Genomic DNA, 25,669 nt, shown 5'->3' with positions numbered 1-25,669 from the left:
AAAAAAAAAAAAAAAGATTAAGGATACCACTTTACTACCACCACCACCACTACTACTACAGTACTTCTTAATGCCTTAGCCCTTCATCTTCCATTCTCCCTCTGTCCAAGGTTTCCTCCTTTGCTCCATCTAGAAACCTCTTCTCAGTTCTATCAGTGACATTTGTCATTCTAGCTGCCCCACAGACAAGTTTATTGTCCCAAAAATTTCGCCTCCTTCCCACTCCAAATTATGTGCTCTGTACCTATACCCATTTTTCTTAAAACAGCAAATGATGACTTCTCTTGAATTCCTTAGGAATGTCCAAGAAGACATTTCAGTATTAAACCCTCATTTGTCCCATCTATTTTTACACTTAATTTATATTCTACAAAATAATCTTCTTATAACACCATTTTATCTTTTTAATATAGAAAGCTTTTATTTAATAAATATAAATTTCATAGGTACAACTTTTGGATTCTAGCAGTTCTTCCCCCCAACCAGCCCTCCCACCCCCAAACCGTCCCACCTCCTACTCCCTCTCCCATCCCATTCTTCATTAAGATTCATTTTAAATTATATTTATATACAGAAGGCCACTTTTATCTTGACATTTTCTTTTTTAAGGTCAATTAATGATGATGAACATGCAAGATTATGACGACAGCAACCACACAGCAGCAGCGGGAGCCAAGCTGTACTGTACTCAGCTTTACATACTTTGTTATCTGACTTAACTCTCCAACAGACCCATGATGCGCATCACTACGCCTGCTTTGCAGATTAACAAAAGTTATACTGCAGAGGTTATTAACCTTGAGCCAGTTCACCTAAATACATCCCTCCGATGGCAACGTGCAAGGTGCGGATATGCATCTGCGCGTTTTTTTCCCCCTCTGGGGTAGAGATACATAGCTTTTATTGGCGCACGAAGACACAGAGCTCAAACATGTTATTAACTGCTGCTACAACGGCTAAACATTTTCAATTAAAGCAGTGTAAAACTCTCGAGCCTGACATTCTCTATCTTCCACCGACAACAACCCCTACCTCCAACCTCTCTCTCTCTTTGAAGCCATGTTCATTATCATTCTCTGTCACGCACACACACAGATACACGCTCACCGGCCGACAGGCACTGCCCAAAGTCTCGGCGACAACCCCTCTCACACTGACAGCCCTGCGTTCCACAGACGCTCCGACAAGCCCTCCGCCGCTCCCTCCCGCGCTCCGCCTCACCCGATGCTGGTACAAGCACACGTTCCCGAAGCCGCCGGTGCCTAGCCGCTCCCGCATCTCCCAGGGCCCGCCCGCACCCGGCCGCAGCCCCGGAGGCCGCTCCATGGGGCGGGAGGGCAAGCGGCCTCAGGCTCCACAGCTGCTCCAAGACCGGTTCCGGGCCGCCGAGACTCGCGCGTCTTTCTTCTCGCGAGATGATGCGTCACTTCCGGTAACTGCCGCGAGGAAGGCACGCCCCGAGTTCTCCTAGGCGCCCCGGGATCCCTGCTGGCCAAAGAATGGAGGACAAGGAGGGCGCTTTCAGGCTTCTCCCAAGTCCCCTAGGCCTTTTCCTCGCTGAGAGGACTCATATGTTTTTCTAGTCTGGAAAAACATAAGAGCTCTCCAAATCCTACATTCCCTTCAAATCGCTCTCCAAACCAGATTGTCCTGTATTTTTTTGTAAACTTTGCGTGGTCTCCACCGGTCTCTTTCTTAAGATCCCTGCCGTCTATCCCCAGCCCCACCACCCTCCACTGGCCTCCATCTCTCTTTTTAAGATTTATTTTATTTGAAAGTCAGATTTTCAGAGAGAGAGAGAGAAAGGTCTTCATCCGCTGGTTCACTCCTTAATTGGCTGCAACCGCCCGTGCTGCGCCGATACAAAGCCAGGAGCCAGGAGCTTCTTCTGGGTCTCCCATGTGGGTGCAGGGGCCCAAGTAGTTGGGCCATCTTCTGCTGCTTTCCCAGGCCATAAGAGAGAGCTGGATGGGAAGTGGAGCAGCCGGGACTCAAACTGGCGCCTATATGGGATTCCGGGACTGCAGTTGGTGGCCTTACCCGCTTTGCCACAGCGCCGGCCCTGGGCTCCATCTTTCTTAAGATCCCTGCCATCTATCATGCAGCCCCAGCACCCGCGGGGGTGGCACTGGGCAAAGGCCACCAATGATTTAGGTAATGCAGAATCCAAAGAACCCTGAAATCCAAAGAACTCGGAAAAAAATCCTGTATTAACAGGTCACAAGTTGTATTCACCTATGAGTTCCTTTCCGCCTATTCTACCACCTCCCAGATTTTCCAAACAACTTAAGGATATGACAGAGTGCCGGGCTAATGCTCCCTTGGAACTGGCGCGGGCGTAGGTCCCTAACTCTGACTGAGCTTCCTGTTGCAGCCGGCCAGTTACGGGTTTGCCAGTGAGGTGGTTCCTCATTGCAGTGTTTCTGAGGCATGCTGCGGGACTGCAACAGGAAGCTTCTGGAATGTTGCTGATGTAACAGGTGCCTCCTGGTGGTGGATTGGCTTATCCAGGAATCAGCTCCCGGTTTTCCATTTGAAGTCACACCCTTCATGGAACCCGGGAATTTCGATAATTCATGGTATAAAAATCAGCATAGAATCAAATTCTCAAAGATGTATTGGTGTGATTCAAACGTTCAGTGCCACAAGTTACAAACCAAGCAGATGTTGTAGGTCATCAGTGAAGTGGTTACCATCACCCGTGTGTGGCCTCCACAGAGCTGGAATAGGAGTCCCTGGAGGTGATGCCAGACAGCGCCTCTGAGAACTTGTGCTACAGAGCTGGACAGACTGCACAAAGGATTATGGTGCCAATTTTGGGAAAGGGTAAGCCCTACCATTTGCTGGATGTACAGCAGAGCTTGTTTCCAATCTCCACAGGAGGGCCTGTGATCTCCCAATTCACACTCAGGAGAGCTACAGAGGGAGCCTGAGGACCAAGAACACTGATAATTGTGCTGACCTTGGACTGATCATCTTTTTGGAACCTAGACGGTTCCCATAGATCACCCTTTAAATGTCCCCATTAAATTTTTTTAAAAAACGAAGGCCAGTGACCTCAGGCTCCATAACCTTCAGGTTTGCCAGTCTGTTTTGGGTTCTCCTGTGATCTTTCTGCTCCTTCTCCACGTACTTCACTGGATTGCTCTACTTCCAAGTGCTCTTTAAATACTGATACTCCTCAGGTAGTCATCTTAAGTTCAGGACTGTTTTCACTCAATCTTATTTTCATCCATTCTCATAACTTCACCTATGGTCTAGACCCTGATGATCCCCAAACCCTAATAACTAGACATCCGTAAATTCAGTTACCCAACAGCATAGACACATTTGTTACACATTTCTTTTTTTTTTTTTTTTTTTTTTTTTATTAGACAGTGAGAGAGAGACAGAGAGAAAGGTCTTCCTTCCGTTGGGAGTGCCCCAAATGGCTGCTACAGCCGGCACTGTGCCAATCCAAAGCCAGGAGCCAGGTGCCTACCCCTGGTCTCCCATGCAGGTGCAGGGGCCCAAGCACTCAGGCCAACCTCCACTGCCCTCCCGGGCCACAGCAGAGAGCTGGACTGGAAGAGGGTAACCGGGACTAGAACCCAGTGCCATAGGCGGAGGATTAACCAAGCGAGCCAGGGCGCCGGCTCCTGTTACACATTTCAAACATCCATAACATATACAACAAAGAACTCTTTCTTCTTTTAAAGATTTATTTATTTACTTATTTGAAAGACAGAGAGAGAGAGAGAGCAAGCGAGCATGTGTGAAAGTGAGAGGTCTTCCACCTGCTGCTTCACTCCCCAAATGGCTGCAGCACCTAACCCTGGGCCAGGCCAAAGCCAAAAGCCTGCAGCTTCTTCCAGGTCTCCTATTTAGATGCAGGAGCCCAAGCACTTGGGCCATGCTCCACTGTCCTTCCAGGTGCATTACCAAGGAGCTGGATTAGAAACGAAGCAGGCCAGGGCTGTGGCGTAGCAGGTAAAGCCACCGCCTGCAGTAGTGGCATCTCATATGGGTACCTGTTCAAGTCCCAGCTGCTCCTCTTCCAATCCAGTTCTCTGCTATGGCCTGGAAAAGCAGTAGAAGATAGCCCAAGTCCTTGGGCCCCTGCAGCAGCGTGGGAGACCCAGAAGCTCCTGGCTCCTGGCTTCGGATCAGTGCAGCTCTGGCCGTTGTGGCCATCTGGGGAGTGAACCAGTGGTGGGAAGATCTCTCTCTGCCTCTCTGTAATTCTTTCAAATAAATATATCAATTCTAAAAAAAAAAAAAAAAAAAAAAAAAATGCCCCTTGTTGTCCCAATTAGAATGTAAACTGGGACAACAAGAACCATGTTAGGACACAGCTATATTCCTGGAATCTAGAAAATGCCTGGCACACAGGAAGTAGCTCTCTGAAGGACTAAATAGACTCTTACATGTTAATAATGTGAATGCTCTAAGAGAAAAATAGCAAAGGCCTTGTATCCTTTCTCTACCCCAAACTGCTCCTGGAGATGCTGTGTGATTCTGGGACAGCAGCTGGATCTACAACCCTGGCCCCTCTTATTATACACCTACCTCATTTCAGTGATAATAGGCAACATGCATATAAAATACTTTTGAATTGTGGAAAAGCACTTAGATTTTATTTGATAGCTTCAAAGTTTTTGAAAACATAAACACAAGCCGTTCTTAGGAGTTGGATGACAGATGTTTTCAAAACAGTATTTTAATCCTAGAATGACTTCTCCCCAAAAATATGCGATCCTAAGCCTCTTGCTACAGGCAGGTTCCATGGGAATGCACAAAAAAGAGGCAGAGAAACAGTCCCCACGGGAGACTGGTTTAAAAACAAGCTGTTACTTCCTGTGAAGTTCATAAAGTGTTCTTCCCTTTGCTTAGTCATCCAGAGTAAAGTCAAAGGGCTCAAAGTCTTTCCGGAAGCGGCGAGCCAGTGTCTCCTCCTCTTCCTTGCTGACCTGACACTGCCTCCAGTCAGATTTGTCAGGAATATTAAGGATGGCTTCACTGGCCAGCACCTCCCTGTGGAAAGAACACAAAATGGACAATATCAGACTGAAACCCCTTCCTCCCTCTATTCTATTCCTCTCTAACCGAAGTATGTGAATTTGTCTGACTGCTCCTAGTGTTCTCCCGCCCTGAGTAACATCTCTGCCACCCCATCTATCAAAATCACATCCATCTTAAGTGATCAGCTCAGGGATGGGCATTTGGCATAGCAGCTAAGACACAGCTCAAGATATCTCCATTGCATATCCAAGCGCCTAGGTTTCAGCCTTGGCTTTGCTCCAGATTCCAGCCTCCTGCTAATGTGCACCCTGGGAGGCAAGAAGTGATGGCCCAAGTACTTGAGTGCCTGCTACCCACATAGGAGGCCTGTGAGTTCCAGGCTCCTGGCTTCAACCTGGCCTGGTTCAGGCTGTTGTGGGCATCTGGACAGTGAATGGAAGATCTCTGTCTACATCTGTCTCTCCTTTCAAATAAAATGAAAATAAATAAAAATTTAAGTGGCCAACTTAAGTCTTATCTTTTTTCTAACCCATCAAACCCCACTTATTTCTCCTTCTCTTGAACACACTTGAATTACATTGCTGGTACTTAGAGAAGCAATGTGACATAGCAGAAAGTGGGTAGAACTGGTGGTCAGAAAGATCACAGAATGGATTCCATTCCTACTTCTGCCACTTCTTGTCTATGACTGGGATAGATTACTTCATCTCTGAGTCCTGAATTTGTCATCTATGAAATGCAAATAAGATTGCCTACCTTACAGGGTTTGGTGAGGTACAGAGATACCATGCTGGCTATGACTACATCCTGCCCTAAACTGTAGTTTTGTCACCCCCTCTAGACTATGAGTTTGCTGAAGGCATGACTCAGAGGGAGGCACCTAGTGTGGTACCCACTCTGACTTAAAATTCCTCTTGCCTCTCCCTCCAGGGGACTCAGGCCTACACAGTCACAGCAATACAAAGTTCTATGTCAACAACTAATCTTGGCTCACAAGACTAAAGAATAACTACATACAGGAACACACACATAAGATGCCTTCTAAATGCCACTGCTTTATATTGTTATTTTTACTTATTTTGATACATTAGAAATAACTCTGTGTGCACCTGTATGTTCATTTTCCATTCTGAAGCTATAATAAATAGGAGAATTGAAAACAAATCACACAAGTCCCCTAAAAGACGAAGGACCTGAACTCAAGTTCTAGCTCTTTGGGCCAACCTTGAGCTTACTTACTCATATGTAAAATGAATATAAAACTACTTTTCTTGAACAGCTGGAAAAAAATTGCTGTTATATGTATTGTGTTAATTACAGAATGCCATTAGTAAAATAAATATTTAAAAAATTATTCAATATTGCAAATAAAACTATCATGAGCAAAAAGCCATTCAGAGACTCTCCCTTGTGTGGGATGTGTAACATGCCCGTATGCATCTAGTCATATCCCTATTCATTACTGTGCTTATCTGCACCTGCTGCTAAGGCAACACAAAAGCATCAAATCAATGTGATGCTTTTAACACATTTGTTGTCACTTATTAATTAGCTCTTTAAAAATGTAGGAAAACATATTCACTAGAGTTGTCCAGTGGGGCAATCTCTAGGAGGCTTTTCCAAATTAGACAGGAAGAATTCAAGACTCACTCGAAGTCCAGTTCTAACTATGGGGAATGAAACAATGGCAAATCACAGATACTGACATCAGATAATCCATTTTGTACATTTCCTACTTCCTCCCATTCTTGCCAGGAACTTCCTGTCTTTAATCTTTGCCTAACTTATCACTACTTCTGTATGGTTTTGCAGTTATGTTCTGTTGGCCATGAGGCCTCCTCCAGACCATTAGGACAACTGCAAAATAATAAAGTTAAGGTCTCACAGGGAGAAGCTACTTAACCCCTCGAAAGCTGGCCAGTATAGCAGTCAATAGCCAGATGCAGCTGATTAAACTTTAATGAGTTAAAATTGAGTAAGATTAAAAATTCAGTCCCTCCATTGTATTAACCACATTTTCAAGTGCCCAAGAGCCACATGTAGCTAGTAATTATGGTATTGAATGATGTAAATTTTTTTAATGATTTATTTCTTCACTTCTTTAAAAGTCAGAATTACACACACACACACACATACATACACACACAGATATCTTCCATCCACTGATTCACTCCCCAGTGGGCTCAATGGCCAGGGCTAGGCCAGGCCAAAGCCAGGAGCCAGGAGCCAGGAGCCAGGAGCTTCTTCTGGGTCTCCCACATGGGTGGAAGGGCCCAAGTACTTGAGCCATCTTTTGCTGCTTTCCCAGGCACATTAACATGGAGCTAGATCAGAAGCGGAGCAGCCAAGACTTGCAATGGCACCCATATGGGATGCTAGTGCTGCAGATGGCGGCTTAACCCACAGCATCACTGCCTGGTCCAACAGTGCAGATTTATAAAATATGTCCATCATTGTGGAAAGTTCTTTTGGGCACTGCTCTACAGTGTCATTCCCCACATTGGTAAACTGGGTTGAAATTACCTACCTTACAGAGCTGTAAGAATTAAATAAGGCGATTCATGTAAACTTCTCAGCACATTACCTGGCATGGAAAATATGCTTGATGGTAACATTTTATTCATTCTAGCTGGAATCCTTTTCATCTCAATCTTTGCCCTCTAAATCTCTCAGGTTCAACTTTAACCTGTAGTGAAGCCTTTCACCAAAAGGAAATTCTCTGCTCCTTCTCTGAATTCCTAAAATACATTGTTCTCCAAAACTCTGTTGAGATATATATACATCATACTGTGTATTACATTACTTCATAGATGTAAATATCTGACTTGTCCAAAAATTGAGTTCCTTGGGGGCAAAGACTATTTCCTATTTAGCTTTTTATCAACTGTCAATATAATCCCCAACTCTGCTCTTATGAAGTCTAATGAAAATATATTGAAAAGAAAAAAATATACAAACCTTCCAAATTGCAAAGGAAAATTCTTTTTAATTCTGTGGAAAAGCTTCTCCCCTGTGTCAAGTTCAACATAAAAGTATGCTGCTCCCGGTTGTGCAATCTAGATTAAACAGTACTGTATAAGAACATACAGCAGTGGTTTAAAAAATCTAAAGTCTCAGCTCATCCTCTGTAAGCTCTAATTTGGCAAAGATTTCAGTCTAGAAGCTCAAGAAAAAGGATGTGTGAGTAGCTACAGGCCCCAAGCCATCTTAAAAACGAGACTGGCAGATACTACCAGTATCCTTCAATTGCATCCACCCATCTAAATTCCCACCTTAGGAAGTTCCTAATTTCTTGTTCTTCACAGGAAAGCACTATGACTTTGCTGTAATACCATCGCCATTGCCAGTGTAATAAATACCCGTGTTCTAGTTCCAAACTGTCCCCTGCCCACTGAACATTTCTGGGAAGCCTAGATAGACCTGAAGCACAGTATGTCAAAACCCAGATCTTGACCCTTGCCCTCCCTTCTTGCTTCACCTGCTTGATGTCAGAGTGCTCAGGGATTTCCAGCAGTTCTATCTGCTGCTCCTGTGCCTGGGTAATGAAGGCATCTTTAATGTCATCAGTGGCACAGCAGCTGAGTGGCACCGGAATGACCTAGGGTGGGGTTAGGAGAAATTCTCAGTACAGGTCCCAGAGAGGGTGGGCCTGCACAGTCTGCAAAGCAGCGAATCCATCACAGGGGCATGGAGAAAAACCCCTCAGCACAAACTCTCCTCAGGCCAGACAGGCCATACCAGCCTGTCTGTAAGGACTTAAACTTATGAGATAGCCTGCTGCATGTGGGAGCCAAGCTGTGATGCAGGATAGGCTCAACAGAAATCTCTGTCATCAAGCCTTTGCCAGATCCTTTATAATGTATGTGGCCGAGTCAGGCCCATTTGAAAACTTAACAAATGGACCAAAGAGAAAACCACCACAAATCCAAGCACAGTATCTACAAACAATCTCTGAATTTATGAGCGGCTAGCCCATTGCAGGCTTCATGTCTATTTTTCACCTTTAAGCCCTCACTTGTGCTGGGTCTCCACACAAAATAGCCCACTAATTTGCAAACTCTTACATAGTCAGACGTGTTTCTTCCTTGGAACCTTCCTCAACTACCTGTTCTGTTCTCAAACAAGGTACTTGCATTACCTGGCTGCTCACCTGTATTGATCAGGCACTTCCTTGTGAAATATCTGGGATTATCACCAGATACTCTTTAAATGAACATGATTTAAATATGAAAATTCATATTAAATACATTAAATATAAAGTTAAATATTCTGAATATCTAATTAGATATTAAAGTTAAGCATTATTTGAACATTTATTTATCAGTATCAAGTGTCCTATAGTGCACTTTTAAGTTCCTGTGCAGTGACTACCTACCTGTAGCTGGAGATGATGGCTCTTATAATTTCTCTCGAACAGAACACACCGTTTCCCTCGACTTTTAAAGAACCGTCTCAGTGTAGCCTTATACTTCTCCACTTCTTCCACCACTTCTGCCGATAGCTCCACCACTGACTGGTAGTGTCCAATGGGCAGGATGAGGACATGATCATCAGCTAAGCCTCCTTTGGCCAGGGCTAGGTAGCACTAAAGAGGGAGCACATGGAATTGAGACAGCAACAGTGTATGGATGGGTCTCCAGGGAGAAAGGCCTATGCAAAGAGTGGGCCTGAGGGTGGTAGAAAAGTGCTCAAGAGGCATCAATAAAAATTTTCCAACTTTTTGAGCTCAAAGAAGTAAAGAGGATAAAATAGTAGTTGCCAAGGGCCCAGAAAGGGTATAAGAGAGGGAAGGATGGAGAAAGGAAAGTTAATGGACACAGGGGTACTGCTGGATAGGAGGAATAACTTCTAATAATCTGTAGCACCAAAAGATAACTATGGCTAACGATGAGTAATTGGATATTTCAAAATAGCTAGTAGAGAGAATTTTCAGTGTTGCTAACACAAAGAAATGATGTATCTTTACGGTGATAGTTATGTCAATTATCCTGATCAGTGTATTACACATTGTAGACATACATGTATCAAAATGTCAGTACAGTCCATAAATATGTATAAATACGACATATAAAAAAATTAAACAAAACTCCAACCTTCAAAAATCTGATTTTAGAGGTTATAGCAAGAATGTTCTTGAATGTCTGAATGAACTGGGAAAGGCAGAGGAACAGACTTTTGGCGTCAAGCACACTAGAGCTGATGGAAACCATAACGACAGACAGGTTTTCCCTCTTGGGCAACTTGAAAACAACTTTACAGTTTTTATTACCTTGAACCACAGAGAGATACCACTTCTGATTTCCAAATAACTGCTTCCTACCTTCCCAATAACATCTAGTCCTACAACTAACCCCAAAATATACCCTTTGGGCTCACAAAAAAGTTAAGATAACATGATTATTAGCATCTAATGTCCCTACAACCTTAGGCTGCTAACTCAATTTTACAAAATGAAAGTAAAACTATAACCAATTAGAGTACAAAGATGGAGAAATATCAAACTCATTACAGAACTATGCCTCCCAACCACAGATATCATCAGCCTTTAAGATCAACTAAAGGGGCCAGTGCTGTGGTGTAGTGGGTAAAGCTGCCACCTGCAGTGCCGGCATACCATAGTAGGGGCTGGTTCAAGTCCCGGCTGCTCCACTTCCCACCCAGATCTCTGCTATGGCCTGGGAAAGCAGTGGAAGATGGTCCAAGTCCTTGGGCCCCTGCACCCATGTGGGAGACCCAGAAGAAGCCCCTGGCTCCTAGCTTCAGATTGGCTCAGCTACAGCTGTTGCAGACATCTGAGGAGTGAACCAGCAGATGGAAGGTATTTTTCTCTCTCTCTCTGCCTCTGTCTCTCTGTAACTCCGCCTTTCAAATAAAATAAATTAATTTAAAAAAAAAGAAAAAAGAGGCCGGCGCCGCGGCTCACTAGGCTAATCCTCCACCTAGCGGCGCCGGCACACCAGGTTCTAGTGCCGGTCGGGGCGCCGGATTCTTTCCTGGTTGCCCCACTTCCAGGCCAGCTCTCTGCTGTGGCCAGGGAGTGCAGTGGAGGATGGCCCAAGTGCTTGGGCCCTGCACCCCATGGGAGACCAGGAAAAGCACCTGGCTCCTGGCTCCTGCCATCGGATGAGCGCGGTGCGCCGGCCGCAGTGCGCTGGCCGTGGCAGCCATTGGAGGGTGAACCAACGGCAAAGGAAGACCTTTCTCTCTGTCTCTCTCTCACTGTCCACTCTGCCTGTCAAAAAATAAAAAAATTTAGCCGGCGCCGTGGCTCAATAGGCTAATCCTCCACCTTGTGGCGCCGGCACACCGGGTTCTAGTCCCGGTCGGGGCGCCGGATTCTGTCCCGGTTGCCCCTCTTCCAGGCCAGCTCTCTGCTATGGCCAGGGAGTGCAGTGGAGGATGGCCCAGGTGCTTGGGCCCTGCACCCCATGGGAGACCAGGAAAAGCACCTGGATCCTGGCTCCTGCCATCGGATCAGCGCGGTGCGCCGGCTGCAGCGGCGGCCATTGGAGGGTGAACCAACGGCAAAAGGAAGACCTTTCTCTCTCTCTCTCTCTCTCTCTCTCACTGTCCACTCTGCCTATCAAAAATAAAAAAAAAATAAAAAAAAAAATTAAAAAAAAAATAAAAAAATAAAAAAATTTTAAAAAAAATAAAAAAGAAAAAGAGTAACTACAAACATTTCTGTCAAAACCAAAACATGCAGGACTGCTCCACCACTGAGACACTCTTTGGAGGGAAGACACTGAATGAGCAGAGAAGAGGGCCAATGAGCATCAATGCATGAAAATACAGTACTAGGAGCCGGCCCTGTGGTAGCGTTCAGCTGCCATCTGCAGCATGGGCATCCCATATGGATGCTGATTTGAATCCCAACTGCTCCCCTTCCAATCCAGCTCCCTGCTAATGTGCCTGGGAAAGCAGCAGAAGATAGCCCAGGTCTTTGGGGCTCTGCACTCACATGGAAAACCTAGAAGAAGCTCCTGGCTCCTGCCTCACCCTCTCATCTATTTCATGATGATCTCTAACAACATATAAATAGAACCTGAATAAGTATTCCTCCCGTAGGAAAGACACATGGCTTTTGCAGGAGTTATTTGGGACTCCTAGTAGACTTTGCCCATTTTACTGTGGCTGTGGGTCATCAGCACAGTTCTATGTCCACCCTTAAGGAAGGCACAGCAAAGGCAAAGAAAGCCAGGAGGTAGAATGTATTAAAAGGTGAGCAAGAAATATGGCTGCAGGGAGGAGTCTCAAACCTCTTGCCAGACACTCAAAGGTTACCATGAATTCTTAACAGGATTCTGCCAAAGGTCAGTACAAGTAAACGTAGACTTCATTACTAGTTTCTAGACTGAGAAGTTCACAGGGGCCTTCTGACAACATTGCTTGGATGGGCCGCCAAGAAGACTCTGCCCCTCTAACTTCAGGCTAGATGAGAAGTAAGGTCTCCTTGGTTCATACCCCGAGCTAGATACCTGAGAAAGGTGAATGGAAAGAAAATGTCATCTCTTCCTGAGGTCTGGAGAAGTACTTAGCTAGGTCATCCACTGCATATCTCTTTTCCCCTGCATAGGACCATAAACCTATTGAAACTTCTTAAACAGAACACAGTCTAAAGCCTGCCTCATGGCCGGTGCCGCGGCTCAATAGGCTAATCCTCCACCTGCGGTGCCGGCACCCCAGGTTCTAGTCCCGGTCAGGGCGCCGGATTCTGTCCCGGTTGCCCCTCTTCCAGTCCAGCTCTCTGCTATGGCCCAGGAGTGCAGTGGAGGATGGCCCAAGTGCTTGGGCCCTGCATCCGTGTGGGAGACCAGGAGAAGCACCTGGCTCCTGGCTTCGGATCAGTGTGGTGCGCCGGCCACAGCGCGCCAGCCACAGCAGCCATTACAGGGTGAACCAATGGAAAAAGGAAGACCTCTTTCTCTGTCTCTTTCACTGTCCACTCTGCCTGTCAAAAAGAAAATAAATAAATAAATAAATAAAAAAAAGCCTGCCTCACCACACAAATTATGTGGTAGAAAGAATGTTATAGACTAACCCAAAGAAGAAGTAAGATTCAAGAAAAACAATCTAAAAAGTGCATTCCAAAAATAGCAGATGCTGGCTCAAGTCCTACAGTCCCTGCTACCCACGTGGGAGACCCAGATGGAGTTCCTGGCTCCTAGCTATGTCCTGGCCCAGCCCCAGCTGTTGAGGACCATTTGGGAAGTGAATCAAAGGATGGAAGATTAATCACTCTCATCACTCTGCCTTTCAAATAAATAAAAATCTTTTTAAAAATCTCTAACTGAGCCATGCCCAAGGAAAAACATTTGGGGGAAAAGTGAACGACAATGACTTTCTTGTGACAGACCCACAGTTTACCCAAACTTTGCACAGCCTAAATAAACTTATACCCAAGGTCATTCAGTGCTTATAGTCTGATTCAGCGCTTACCAAACTGTCTTGGGTTCCTGGCTACTCACACCAGGATGTGCATGTGGGTATTCCTGACATCAGGAAGTAACATCCTCTACTACTGGGCAAAAGAGAATTTGTCATGTTAGTCTTTGACATAAGTTAGTGTGAATCACTCTCAGTGTTAACAATTCTTGCAAAAAACTAATGTATAAGTTCAAGCTTCAGAATCTGAAGCTGTAAAAAAAAAAATCAACATTCTAAACCCAGCGAAGGCATATAAGCAACAGAAGACTCCTTTTCAGGACAAAAAATATCCAGTTTTAAATATGAATAATTAACAAAAGCAACACATCACTATCAAACAGGTATGCACTAAAAAAAAGAGAGTTTAGGGGCTGGTGTTATAGTGTAGCAATTAAAGCTGCAGCCTGCAATGCCAGCATCCCATGTGGGTGACGGTTCTAGTCCTGGCTGCTCCACTTCAATACAGCTCCCTGCTAATGGCCTGGGAAAAGCAGTGGAAGATGGTGCAAGTGTCTGGGTACCTGCCACCCAAGTAGGAGACCCAGATGAAGCTCCTGGCTCTCGCGTGGCCCAAAACTGGCCGCTGTGACCATTTGGAGAGAGAAGTAAAAGACGGATGATATCTCTCTCTCCCACTCTCTCTAACTCTGAATTTCGAAATAAATAAACAAGAGAGCGGCTGTGACCTGACGGAAGTAATCCTTTAGACTGCCCCGGAACCCACGGGGGAAACTACTAAAGTTTCTGTGGAAGCAAAGTAGAATTTCATAAGAACATAATGGATGGAGAGGAGAAAACGTATGGTGGCTGTGAAGGCCCTGATGCCATGTATGTCAAGTTGATATCTTCTGATGGTCATGAATTTATTGTAAAAAGAGAGCATGCACTAACATCAGGAACAATTAGCCATGTTGAGTGGCCCAGGTCAGTTTGCTGAAAATGAAACCAATGAGGTCAATTTGAGAGAGATCCCTTCACATGTGCTATCAAAAGTATGCATGTATTTTACCTACAAGGTTCACTACACTAACAGCTCCACCGAGATTCCCAAATTCCCAACTGCACCTGAAATCGCACTGGAACTGCTGATGGCTGCGAACTTCCTAGATTGTTAAATAAAATAAATTATAATAAACTGTTAACTTTTTCAGTATTTAAAAAAATAAAATAAAATAAATATTTTACAATAAAATAAAAATACAAAGAGTTTAAGATATATATAAAAGCATCACCCTAGGAGAATCAAACCTATTTGTGAGAGAGGGATAAAGGAAGGGAGCAAGTTTGTGAAACCAATTGTACAAAACCACAGGAGAATTGCTACAATAAAAAAGACAGACAACAACAAATGTTGCTGAGGTTGTAGAAAAAGAAATACTCAGACATTGCTGGAGGGAATATAAGATAGTACAGCCATGCTGGAAACAACTTGGCAGTTTTTTGTTTTAAGTTAAATATAAATGTACTACATTATTCAGCAATTCCATTCTATCTAACCAAAAGAAATGAAAACACATGCTTATACAAAGACAGGAAAGCAAACATCTCATTACAGAATTTCGCTTAATAGCCATAAAATGGAAACAACTCAAATGTCCATCAAATGAAGGACAGACAAAATATAGTATGTCTCTATAATGGAATACTATTTCAGAATAAAAAAAATGAAATACTGATGACATGCTACAACATAGATGAACCATAAGAATACTGTGCTAAGTAAAAGAAGTCAGACACAAAAGGTCACATTCTGTATTTCCATTTAAATGAAATGTCCAGAAAACACAAATCCATTGAGTCAGTAAGAAGACTAGCAGGGGCCGATGCTGTGGCATGGTGAGTTAAACCATTGACCTGTCGTGCCAGCATCCCATGTGGGCACTGGTTCGAGTCCTGGCTGATGCACTTCTGATCCAGTTTCCTGCTAATGCACCAAGGAAAGGAGTGGAGGATGGCCCAAGTCCTTGGGAGCCCTTTGGGAGACTCCAAAGAAGCTCCTGGCTTCAGATTGGCTCAGGTCTGACCATTGCAGCCATTTGGGCAGTGAACCAGCAGATGGACAACCTCTTTCTCTGTCTCTACCTCTCTAACTCTTTCAAATAAATAAAATAAATTTTTAGGCCGGCGCCGCGGCTCACTAGGCTAATCCTCCGCCTAGCGGCGCCGGCACACCGGGTTCTAGTCCCGGTCGGGGCGCCGGATTCTGTCCCGGTTGCCCCTCTTCCAGGCCAGCCCTCTGCTGTGGCCAGGGAGTGCAGTGGAGGATGGCCCAGGTGCTTGGGCCCTGCACCCCATGGGAGACCAGGAAAAGCACCTGGCTCCTGGCTCCTGCCATCGGATCAGCGCGGTGCGCCGGCCGCAGCGCGCCGGCCGCGGCGGCCATTGGAGGGTGAACCAACGGCAAAAGGAAGACCTTTCTCTCTGTTTCTCTCTCTCACTGTCCACTCTGCCTGTCAAAAAAAAAAAAAAAAAAACAAAAACAAAAACAAATAAATAAAATAAATTTTTAAAAAATGATTAGCAGTTGCCTGGGGCTGACAGTGTGCTATCACCAGGAAAAGCATACTTGTGGGGCTGGCACTGTGGCACAGCAGGTAGAGTTGCAGCCTGCAGTGCCAGCATCCCATATGGGCACCGGTTCAGGTCCCAGCTGCTCCACTTCCAATCCAGTCCTCTGCTAGGGCCTGGAAAAGCAGTAGAAAATGGTCCCAAGTGCTTGGGCCTCTGTACCCATATGGGAGACCCAGAAGTTCCTGCTCCTTAGCTTCAGATCAGCTCAGCTCTGGCAGTTGCAGGCATTTGGTAAGTGAATCAGTGGATGGAAGATCTCTCTCTCTCTCTGCTTCTGCCTCTCTGTAACTTTGCCTTTCAAATAAATAAATAAATCTTAAAAAAAAAAAAAAGTATACTTGTAATGGGCACTCTTGCCCAGAAGATACCAGCCCTCAATTAGAACATACCTCAGGGGCAGGGATTTGCTTTCCTAATGATGCTTCCTTCCCAGATTTTCTGTAGGGGTTTTCAGTGACATCTGGAGGTGGGAATGTTATAGAACTATGCTATTCAATGGTTGCATGTCTCAGTAAGCTTACTAAAAGTCTTTGAATTGCACACTTCAAATTGAAAGTAAATTTTATATGTAGATTATAACTCAATAAGGTTAATTAAAAAACAAGCAAGTGCCTCCTTCTCTGTAAAAGGTTAATGGAAATAACTCACATGTGTGCCAATGTTGACAACCAAATGCTTTTCCACTTCAGGGCTCGCAAGGCAAAACCAGCAGGGTCCTGGAGGCTGAGCTTCATGTGGAAGAAAGCCAAGAGTTACTATGGTCCAAGCACTACAGCATAAAATCACCCTGTGGAACTCAGTCTCATCCGATCCTTTTATCCTGTGAATACCGGGACATAGCACTGCCATAAAGGGCTGGACTTCGGTTCCTCACTCTGACATCACCATCACCATTTTTAATGAGACTACATCTCTATTAGAAAAATTTTGAATCTGTAACCAATCCACAGGTAGTAGATAATCACACATGGACTAAAACAGCACACAACTGGCCACAGGATGCCATTAAAGAAAACTATACCAGTAGCTGATCCCCTTTCTCAGTTTCCCCTCTTGCCCCCTAGTCCCACTGGCCAGCCAAGGTCAGCATCTTCATCTTTAAAACAAGGAGGTGGAAAAGTGGATCTCAATAAAATAGCCTTAAGATCCTTCCTCTCAGTTTGAATACTCGATTATTTTGTGAACCTATATTGGTCTTCTCCCATCCAAGTACTAACCAGGCCCAACCCTGCTTAGCTTCAAGATCAGACGAGATTGGGCAAGTTCAAGGTGGCATGGCCATAGACTATATTGTTTTTTTTATGCTCTTTACCTTTTCATGTTTTATAAACACAAAGAAAAGGAGCTGTTTCCATGGTTCTTACAGGAAGTGTCTCAAACAGCCTCAAAGTCAGGCCATCTTTGGTATTTTATTTTTACTGTTGCTCCTAATGATTAAGTACACAGTTTTTCTCTGCCAGAAGAGGTGCTTTTAGCAATGCTGCTTTCCAAAGAAAATCCAGAACAAAGTTATTGCTCACACAGGAGACCTCCAGAACCAAGGTACTTACGAGGTTTGCGAGGCTGCTTTGGGTGAGGAGATTTGCTATCTCTGCCTGTGGATGAACGCTTCCTTCCCTGCTTCTCATTTAAATCAAAGAAAAATTGACAGGATGATTCTTCCTGGAATGGCAGTAAGCAGAAGAGTAAATATTATTCAGTTAACCTCTAGACAAGTAGCCAACCATTCGCAGAGACTCTCGCCATGTTATGACTATCCTTCCTCTCAGCCCTTTCTGCCTATTTGAGGGTAAAAAAGAATCTTCCCAATCCTGATTCCAGGACTCTCAGTCATGTACCTCAACCCTTAGCCAATCTACTGCCAAACCCACCACTTGGGGGAAAATGCAAAGTACAAAGCAATTCTTGCTTAAAGCAAAACAGTATGAACCCATTCAAATTCCTTTTCCTTTCTCTCTCAGTGGAAACATAATATAATCCTACAATTTCACAGGTCAAATAAGTATAATTCAGTTTAATTTGAAGAGATGAGAAGATTGAACATAAAGAAAAGCCCAAGAAAGCAGACCATGCAAACTAATAAGAGAATTTGACATTCCTTGCTTTATTATGGAGAAAATTTAATTTCAGTAAAGTCTGCTACCAAGACAATTTCTTCAGAATGAATCTTATGCACCTATTAGCAATCAATATAAATCACAAATGACACTGCTACCAACTTGAATCCTTGCTAAAGAGCTAAGAATAATCAAGTTTTTTTTTTTAATTAAAGACTTATTTATTTATTTGAAAGGCAGAGTTACAGAGAGGCAGAGGCAGAGAAAGTGAGAGAGAGAGAAAGGTCTTCCATCCACTGATCTGGAGCCAGGAGCCAGGAACTTCTTCCAGGTCTCCCACGCTGGTGCAAGGGCCCAAATACTTGGGCCATCTTCTATTGCTTTCCCAGGCCATAGCTGAGAGCTGGATAGGAAGTGGAGCAGCCAGGACTTGAACCAGCATCCATATGCGATGCCGGCACTTCAGGTAATGACTTTACCCACTACACCACAGCACCAGTCTCCAGTTAATCAAATTTTGACAAAGACAGACTTAAAACATTGAAACTGTTTAACCTCAAGCTACAATAAGAAACTCACCACTATGATTTTCCTAAAGAAAAAAGATTCTGATTTTAAGTATGAAATTTGTCATATGTACTAAGCAATCATCAGAAAAAGTATACTTGTAATGAGCACTCCTGCCCAGAAGATACCAGCCCTCAATTAGAACATACCTCAGGGGCAGAGATTTGCTTTCCTATGGCTGCTTCCTTCCCAGATTTTCTGTAGGGGTTTTCGGTGACATCTGGAGGTTGTTTTACCAGTTCTGCTGCATCCATTAGTTTCATGGGAACAATACTGAATGCATAAAGATACTTTGGAGAAAAACAACATAATAATGTTAGAGTTAATACCATTTACCCAAATGTGATCAGTCTGCTTTACTACAAAGATTTCACAGAAAGCATCAGATCTGAGTGAAATGAATTGAATAAAACCAAAAGTACAGCAATCAGCCCATCTGTGGCTCAGAAAATACACAGCATATCAAGTCCCTATTCAGTGACTTCTTTTTTTTTTTTTTTTTTTTTTTTTGACAGGCAGAGTGGACAGTGAGAGAGAGAGACAGAGAGAAAGGCCTTCCTTTGCCATTGGTTCACCCTCCAATGGCCCCCGCGGCCGGCACGCTGCCGGCGCACCGCGCTGATCCGATGGCAGGAGCCAGGAGCCAGGTGCTTTTCCTGGTCTCCCATGGGGTGCAGGGCCCAAGCACTTGGGCCATCCTCCACTGCACTCCCTGGCCACAGCAGAGAGCTGGCCTGGAAGAGGGGCAACCGGGACAGAATCCGGCGCCCCGACCGGGACTAGAACCTGGTGTGCCGGCGCCGCAAGGCGGAGGATTAGTCTAGTGAGCCGCGGCGCTGGCCTCCATTCAGTGACTTCTAAAGGGGCTAACCGAGGGCTGATGAAGTGCTGAGCAGAGACTCAGCTCAGGGATCCTCCCTTGCCTAAGGGAAGACTGACAAGCACCACTTCAGACTTGCTCTGAACCCTTGAAGACAATCTGCTTCTGTCTCTGAATCCTTTATTTTTGTGTACTTTATCAACAGAATCATGGCACTGCCATTCTTTTTTCTCAATGAAAACTACAATTAGACAACTAAGAATTTCCCTCTGATATTACACAGATTCTGCTAAAACGTTGATTAAAATTTCCTTAGAAACAAGCAGCAAATAATTCAATATTCATACAAATACCTGGAGGTTTGGACAAATGGCACAGATATTAAAAACTTTAGATATGAAAAGATGTAACTTCACTACTAATCAAGGAAATCTAACAATGTTACATCATATTTCACCGATCAGATTGTCAAAAACCTTTTAAAAAGTTGAGAATATAGAGGATAAAAACCATATACTGCTGGTAAGCATATAGATTGAAATAAAATTCTCAGATGAATTTAATAATGCTTACCAAATTAAAAAAATGTACATATCCTTGGAGTATGAGTAGCTTATGGCTGAGGCTAACATGTTTCTGAGAATAAAGCAACAGGTGGAAAGTACTGTGAGTGCTATTCAATTTGAAATGGTAATTAAAAGCCGGTGCCGTGGCTCAATAGGCTAATCCTCTGCCTAGCGGCACTGGCACACCAGGTTCTAGTCCCGGTCGGGGCGCCGGATTCTGTCCCGGTTGCCACTCTTCCAGGCCAGCTCTCTGCTGTGGCCCGGGAGTGCAGTGGAGGATGGCCCAGGTGCTTGGGCCCTGCACCCGCATGGGAGACCAGGAAAAGCACCTGGCTCCTGGCTTTGGATCAGTGCGGTGCGCCGGCCGCAGCGCGCCAGCTGCAGCGTGTCGGCCGCGGCAGCCATTGGAGGGTGAACCAACGGCAAAAGGAAGACCTTTCTCTCTGTCTCTCTTTCTCTCACTGTCCACTCTGCCTGTCAAAAAAATAAAATTAAAAAAAAAAAAAAAAGAAATGGTAATTAAAAAAATTATAAATCTACAACTTTCTAAGAAAGAATTGAGCATAAAAGATTAATATATTATGAAAAAATATATTTTCTTAACTCTTATACACATCATCTATGATATGTTACAGTAGAATAAACTTTAAATTATTTAGGAAGATTATTTCTGCCTATTTTCCTATTTGACTAAATATTCCGATTTTACCCATCTCAATCCACAATAGGGTATTTCTGGCCCCTGGAAATCAGAAATACTCTCAGGAAAGAAAGAGAAACAATCTATTTTTCTGGTATTTTCCCTTTTATGACCTGTACTATTTTCCACTACAAAGATTCTGGATATCACTAATATTTCCCAAAGTCAAGGAGGGCTTAGGTAGATCCTTAGGAGGACTTTATTATTTCTACTAATTGAAACTGTAAAAGGAGCAAGCAAGAGTACCATCTAAGGACAATTCACAAATACACGTACAAAAACCACAAGAATGTGGCAGGAAAGGAACACCATTCATTTGATAAAAATATTTTCCCAAAGGACCCTAGGAAATCTGACTCTTCATTATTGTATCTTTACAAAGGAATCCAGAAAGTTTCTAGAACCTTGCAGTTGGGGAGTGAGAAGATGTGACTGCTTAACTGTGCCAGAGAAACATTTATCAAGCAAACAACGAATATTAAACTATCACCAAATACTCCAATTTTTACCTTCTTCTTTTCTGGATTTCCAACATTTGCCAGAGCTATGAACCGGGTAGCATGCTGTGCATTTTCTTGTAGAACAACATGATTTCTAAAACATATTTGACAGAAAACAGATTACTAACACTTTTAATTTGCAGTTAAGAAAATATAGACTCCATGGGGCCATGAGAAGAGCAAAGTCCATCACTACAAGTGCACAATCTCATGTAAGACATCCATCCACCTAATAGGGACCAATTTCCTTATCACACAGGGCTGTTAAGAAGAGATGAGATTGGGGCTGGCACTGTGGTGTAGCAGGTGAAGTCACTGCCTACAGTGCTGGTATCCCATAAGGGCACTGGTTCGAGTCCCGGCTGCTCCACTTCCAATCCAGCTTTCTGCGATAGCCTGGAAAGCAGTAGAAGATGGGCCAAATCCTTGGGCCCCTGCACCTGTGTGGGAGACCCGGAGGAAGCTTCTGGCTTCGGATCAGCACAGCTCCAGCCATTGCCCCTAATTGGGGACTGAACCAGCAAATGGAAGACCTGTCTCTCTCTCGTTGCCTCTCCTCTCTCTGTATAACTCTGTCTTTCAAATAAATAAATAAATTGAAAAAAAAAAAAAAAAGAGAGATGAGATCCTTATCTCTGAAAAGCACTCACCCACTCTTGGTTTCAAAAGAGCTGTAAAGTTAGTAAAATGTTGCTAATTACTGAAACTAGGTAATAAGGGTATGAAGGTTCATTCTACTATTTTTTTTTAACATTTATTTATTATTTTATTTGAATGGCAGAGTCAGGGAGAGGGAGCCAGAGAAAGAGAGACAGAGAAAGACCTTCCACCAACTAGTTCACTCCCCAAATGACCACAATGAGTAGGTCTGGGCCAGGCCAAAGCCAGGAGAATGGAATGGCAGGAGCTCAAGCAGTTGAGCCATCTTCTGCTGCTTTCCCAGGCACATCAGCAGGGAGCTGGATCAGAAGTGGAGCAGCTAGGACTCAAACCCACACATATTTATATGGGATGTCAGAATTGCAAGCGGCAGCTTAACCCACTGTGCCATGATGAAACAATGTAAAAGATGAAACAATGAAAACTAAAGAGATGTGTCCTAAATGTAAAAACATTCACTAAACAGCAATATACAGCATAATCATTTTTCTTTTTCTTTCTTTCTTTTTTTTTTTTGACAGGCAGAGTTTAGACAATGAGAGAGAGAGACAGAGAGAAAGGTCTTCCTTTTTCCGTTGGTTCACTCCCCAAATGGCCGCTACGGCCGGCGCACTGTGCCGATCCAAAGCCAGGAGTGGGTATTTCCTCCTGGTCCCCCATGCGGGTGCAGGGCCCAAGCACTTGGGCCATCCTCCCCTGCACTCCCGGGCCACAGCAGAGAGCTGGACTGGAAGAGGAGCACCCAGGGCAGAATCCGGCGCCCCAAGTGGGTCTAGCACCTGGGGTGCCAGTGCCACACATGGAGAATTAGCCAAAAGAGCCATGGCGCTGGCTAGCATAATCATTTTTCTGGGAAAAATATAAAAATACAGGCATGTCTATAAGTCATAGAGAAAATATGGAAACTGTATACACCAAAATACTTTCTGGAACTATTCTAAATTTTAAAAGTATTTAAAGTGAGTAACTACTATTTGTAACTAAAAGAAAAAAAGCTATAGTACTTTATAGGTATTTATCATTTTATGAGTTGATTACTAACACAGACGCCAATCCTTAGAATCCTTTATTTTTGGGGCCGGCACTGTGGCATAGTGGGTAAAGCCACCACCTACAACGTCAACATCCCATATGGGCGCCGTTTCTAGTTCTGGCTGCTCCACTTCTGAACCAGCTCTCTACTGTGGCCTAGGAAAGCAGTAGAAGGTGGTCCAAGTCCTTGGGCCTCTGTATCCACATGAGACCTGAAGGAAGCTCCAGGCTCCTGGCTTTGGATTGGCCCAGCCCCAGCAGTTGTGGCCATTTAAGGAGTGAACCAGTGGATGGAAGATTGATCTCTCTCTCTCTCTCCTTCTCTCTGTAACTTTTTTTTTTTTTTTTTTTTGACAGGCAGAGTGGACAGTGAGAGAAAGAGAGACAGAGAGAAAGGTCTTCCTTTGCCGTTGGTTCACCCTCCAATGGCTGCCGCGGCCGGCGCACTACGGCCGGTGCACCGCGCTGATCCGATGGCAGGAGCCAGGAGCCAGGTGCTTTTCCTGGTCCCCCATGGGGTGCAGGGCCCAAGCATTTGGGCCATCCTCCACTGCACTCCCAGGCCACAGCAGAGATCTGGCCTGGAAGAGGGGCAACCGGGACAGAATCCGGCGCCCCAACCGGGACTAGAACCCGGTGTGCCGGCGCCGCAAGGTGGAGGATTAGCCTAGTGAGCCGCGGCGCCGGCCCGTAACTTTTTCAAATAAATAAAATAAATCTTTTAAAAAATGAAAAAAAGTTTTCTCACAATTAAATAGAAATTTTAACAATATATTAAGACATTAAGTAAAAATACCTGAATATCCTGCAAAAATGTTTTTCTTAAATGCAAATGACTAGCACAATGGCCTCAAAACCTGGCAACATTCCCACCAGGAGTGGGAAGCAAAATAATGGTCCTCCCCACCAAAGTTACCATGTTTTAATTCCCATTACCCATGAATAAATAAGTTTGTACAACAAAAAAAGAAATTAAAGGAGCAGATGGAATTAGTCAGCTAATCAGTTACTAGTTGGCTTACCTAGAAAGGGAGATGATCTTAGACTATCCGAGTAGACCCAATGCAATCACAAGGGCCCAGAAAAATGGAAGGGGGAGGCAGAAAAGAATCAAGAGGAAAAACAGACTGTGGACGGTCAAAGTGGTAGGAAGGATTCCACCAGCCAGAAGTGGGAACAAGAAGGGGCCGGTGCGGTGTCATGGTGGGTAAAGCTGCTGCCTGTGGCACATTTGATTTAGGCGCCAGTTCGCATCTCAGCTGCTCCAGTTCCAATCCAGCTCCCTGCCCAAGTGCCTGGGAAAGCAGAGGAAGATGGCCTGAGTGCTGGGGCTCCTGCACCCATGTGTGAGACCCAGAAGAAGCAGGCCTCTGGCTTTGGCTAGCCCAGCCCCAGCCATTGCAGCCATTTGAGGAGTGAACCAGCAAATGGAAGATCTTTCTCTTCCTTTCTCTGTCTGTTTCTCCCTCTCTCTGTAATTATGACATTTAAAAAAAAAAAAAAAAGAACAAAGAGGTCATGAGACGAGGAATTCAGTAGGCCTCCAGAAGCTGAAAAAAGCTAGAAGATTCTCCCCTACAGCTTCCAGAAATGCATGCATGACCATTTCTGAAACACTACTTGTGTATAAGTTTTTATACGAACATATGTCTTTATTTCTCTTAGAACAGGAGTGGAACTGCTGGGCCATACAGTAACCATGTTTAAATTTTTGAGAAACTATTAGTTTTCTAAAATGGCTGTATAACTTTACATTCCCACCAGCAATGTGTGAGGGTTCCAAATCTCCCACATTGTTACTAACACCTGTTATTATTTGCTTTTTTGATTATAGCCAAAAGTGCTATGTCATTGTGGTTTTAGTTTACATATATTACTATAATGGCTAATGATGAGAGCATCATTTCATGTGCCAAATGGCAGTTTATACTTGTTCTATGAAGAACTGGGTATTCAGATCATTAAAAGGCTGTACAGGTTTTGAACGGCTCATTTCTATTACCTGTGTTTTCAGAGTACACTTTTAGGAAACAAAGTATTTTTCCTAGAATGCATATACACAGATTTAACAACAAGAAAAAAAAACTTTATTACCTATAGCTATATACTAAGTCGTGAAATAACTAGATGGAGACAGGTTACTTACAGTTTGGCTCACTTTTATTTTTTATTTTTCAAACTTTCAAGGAGTACATATATTGCTTTGTATAAAAACAGAAAGGAGAGCCGGCGCCGCGGCTCACTAGGCTAATCCTCCACCTTGCGGCGCCGGCACACCGGGTTCTAGTCCCGGTCGGGGCGCCGGATTCTGTCCCGGTTGCCCCTCTTCCAGGCCAGCTCTCTGCTGTGGCCTGGGAGTGCAGTGGAGGATGGCCCAGGTGCTTGGGCCCTGCACCCCATGGGAGACCAGGAAAAGCACCTGGCTCCTGGCTCCTGCCATCGGATCAGCGCGGTGCGCCGGCCGCAGTGCGCCGGCCGCGGCAGCCATTGGAGGGTGAACCAACGGCAAAAGGAAGACCTTTCTCTCTGTCTCTCTCTCTCACTGTCCACTCTGCCTGTCAAAAAAAAAAAAAAAAAAAAAAAAAAAGATTTAAAAAACAGAAAGGAAACTTTCTATTAGATAGGGATTATCCATGCCCTTTATCAGTGAAGATAATTAAAAGTCAACTTTATTTAACTCCACCACTTATAAAATAGCAGTTTTATTTTCTGTGCAATTTTTTCCTTTAAAAAAAAATCACTTCCAAACTCAAACTAAAAAAAAAAGA

General features: G+C 44.2%; 2 protein-coding genes, 1 non-coding gene and 1 pseudogene across 7 annotated transcripts in view; 1 reads left to right on the top strand and 3 right to left on the bottom strand.

The window, feature by feature from the left end:
- Window positions 1–1,412, bottom strand: part of CHUK (component of inhibitor of nuclear factor kappa B kinase complex) — a gene marked incomplete in the record, with an annotated part of 45,203 nt that extends 43,791 nt beyond the window's left edge. Inside the window, 1 exon segment of the mRNA XM_070057408.1 lies at window positions 1,222–1,412. Coding sequence (XP_069913509.1) covers window positions 1,222–1,326 — 105 coding nt within the window.
- Window positions 1,413–4,594: 3,182 nt separating this feature from the next.
- CWF19L1 (CWF19 like cell cycle control factor 1) overlaps window positions 4,595–25,669 on the bottom strand; it is a 32,924-nt gene continuing 11,849 nt past the window's right edge. For 4 of the 5 annotated variants that reach the window (XM_002718647.5, XM_017348482.3, XM_070057410.1 and 1 more), the window contains exons 7-14: window positions 21,219–21,303; window positions 18,773–18,913; window positions 17,550–17,661; window positions 16,648–16,727; window positions 9,377–9,586; window positions 8,480–8,599; window positions 7,960–8,057; window positions 4,595–5,013 (exon numbers count right to left, since the gene is read on the bottom strand). In XM_002718647.5, the coding sequence (XP_002718693.2) occupies window positions 4,869–5,013; window positions 7,960–8,057; window positions 8,480–8,599; window positions 9,377–9,586; window positions 16,648–16,727; window positions 17,550–17,661; window positions 18,773–18,913; window positions 21,219–21,303 (991 nt within the window). In that variant the 3' untranslated portion in view covers window positions 4,595–4,868. Of the gene's footprint in view, window positions 5,014–7,528; window positions 7,586–7,959; window positions 8,058–8,479; window positions 8,600–9,376; window positions 9,587–16,647; window positions 16,728–17,549; window positions 17,662–18,772; window positions 18,914–21,218; window positions 21,304–25,669 lie in introns of all 5 variants that reach the window. The other variant, XR_519181.4, reaches the window with a different exon arrangement.
- LOC127484287 (small nucleolar RNA SNORA12) lies at window positions 8,781–8,926 on the bottom strand. The gene has a single exon (XR_007911168.1). It is a non-coding gene; the product is annotated as a small nucleolar RNA SNORA12 (small nucleolar RNA).
- LOC100345528 (elongin-C pseudogene) lies at window positions 14,041–14,605 on the top strand (annotated as a pseudogene).

Source organism: Oryctolagus cuniculus, chromosome 15 (genome assembly GCF_964237555.1).
Source record: "Oryctolagus cuniculus chromosome 15, mOryCun1.1, whole genome shotgun sequence".
Lineage (NCBI taxonomy): Eukaryota > Metazoa > Chordata > Mammalia > Lagomorpha > Leporidae > Oryctolagus > Oryctolagus cuniculus.
The sequence above is the reverse complement of the archived record's forward strand: the minus strand, read 5'-3'. Positions and strand labels throughout refer to the sequence as shown.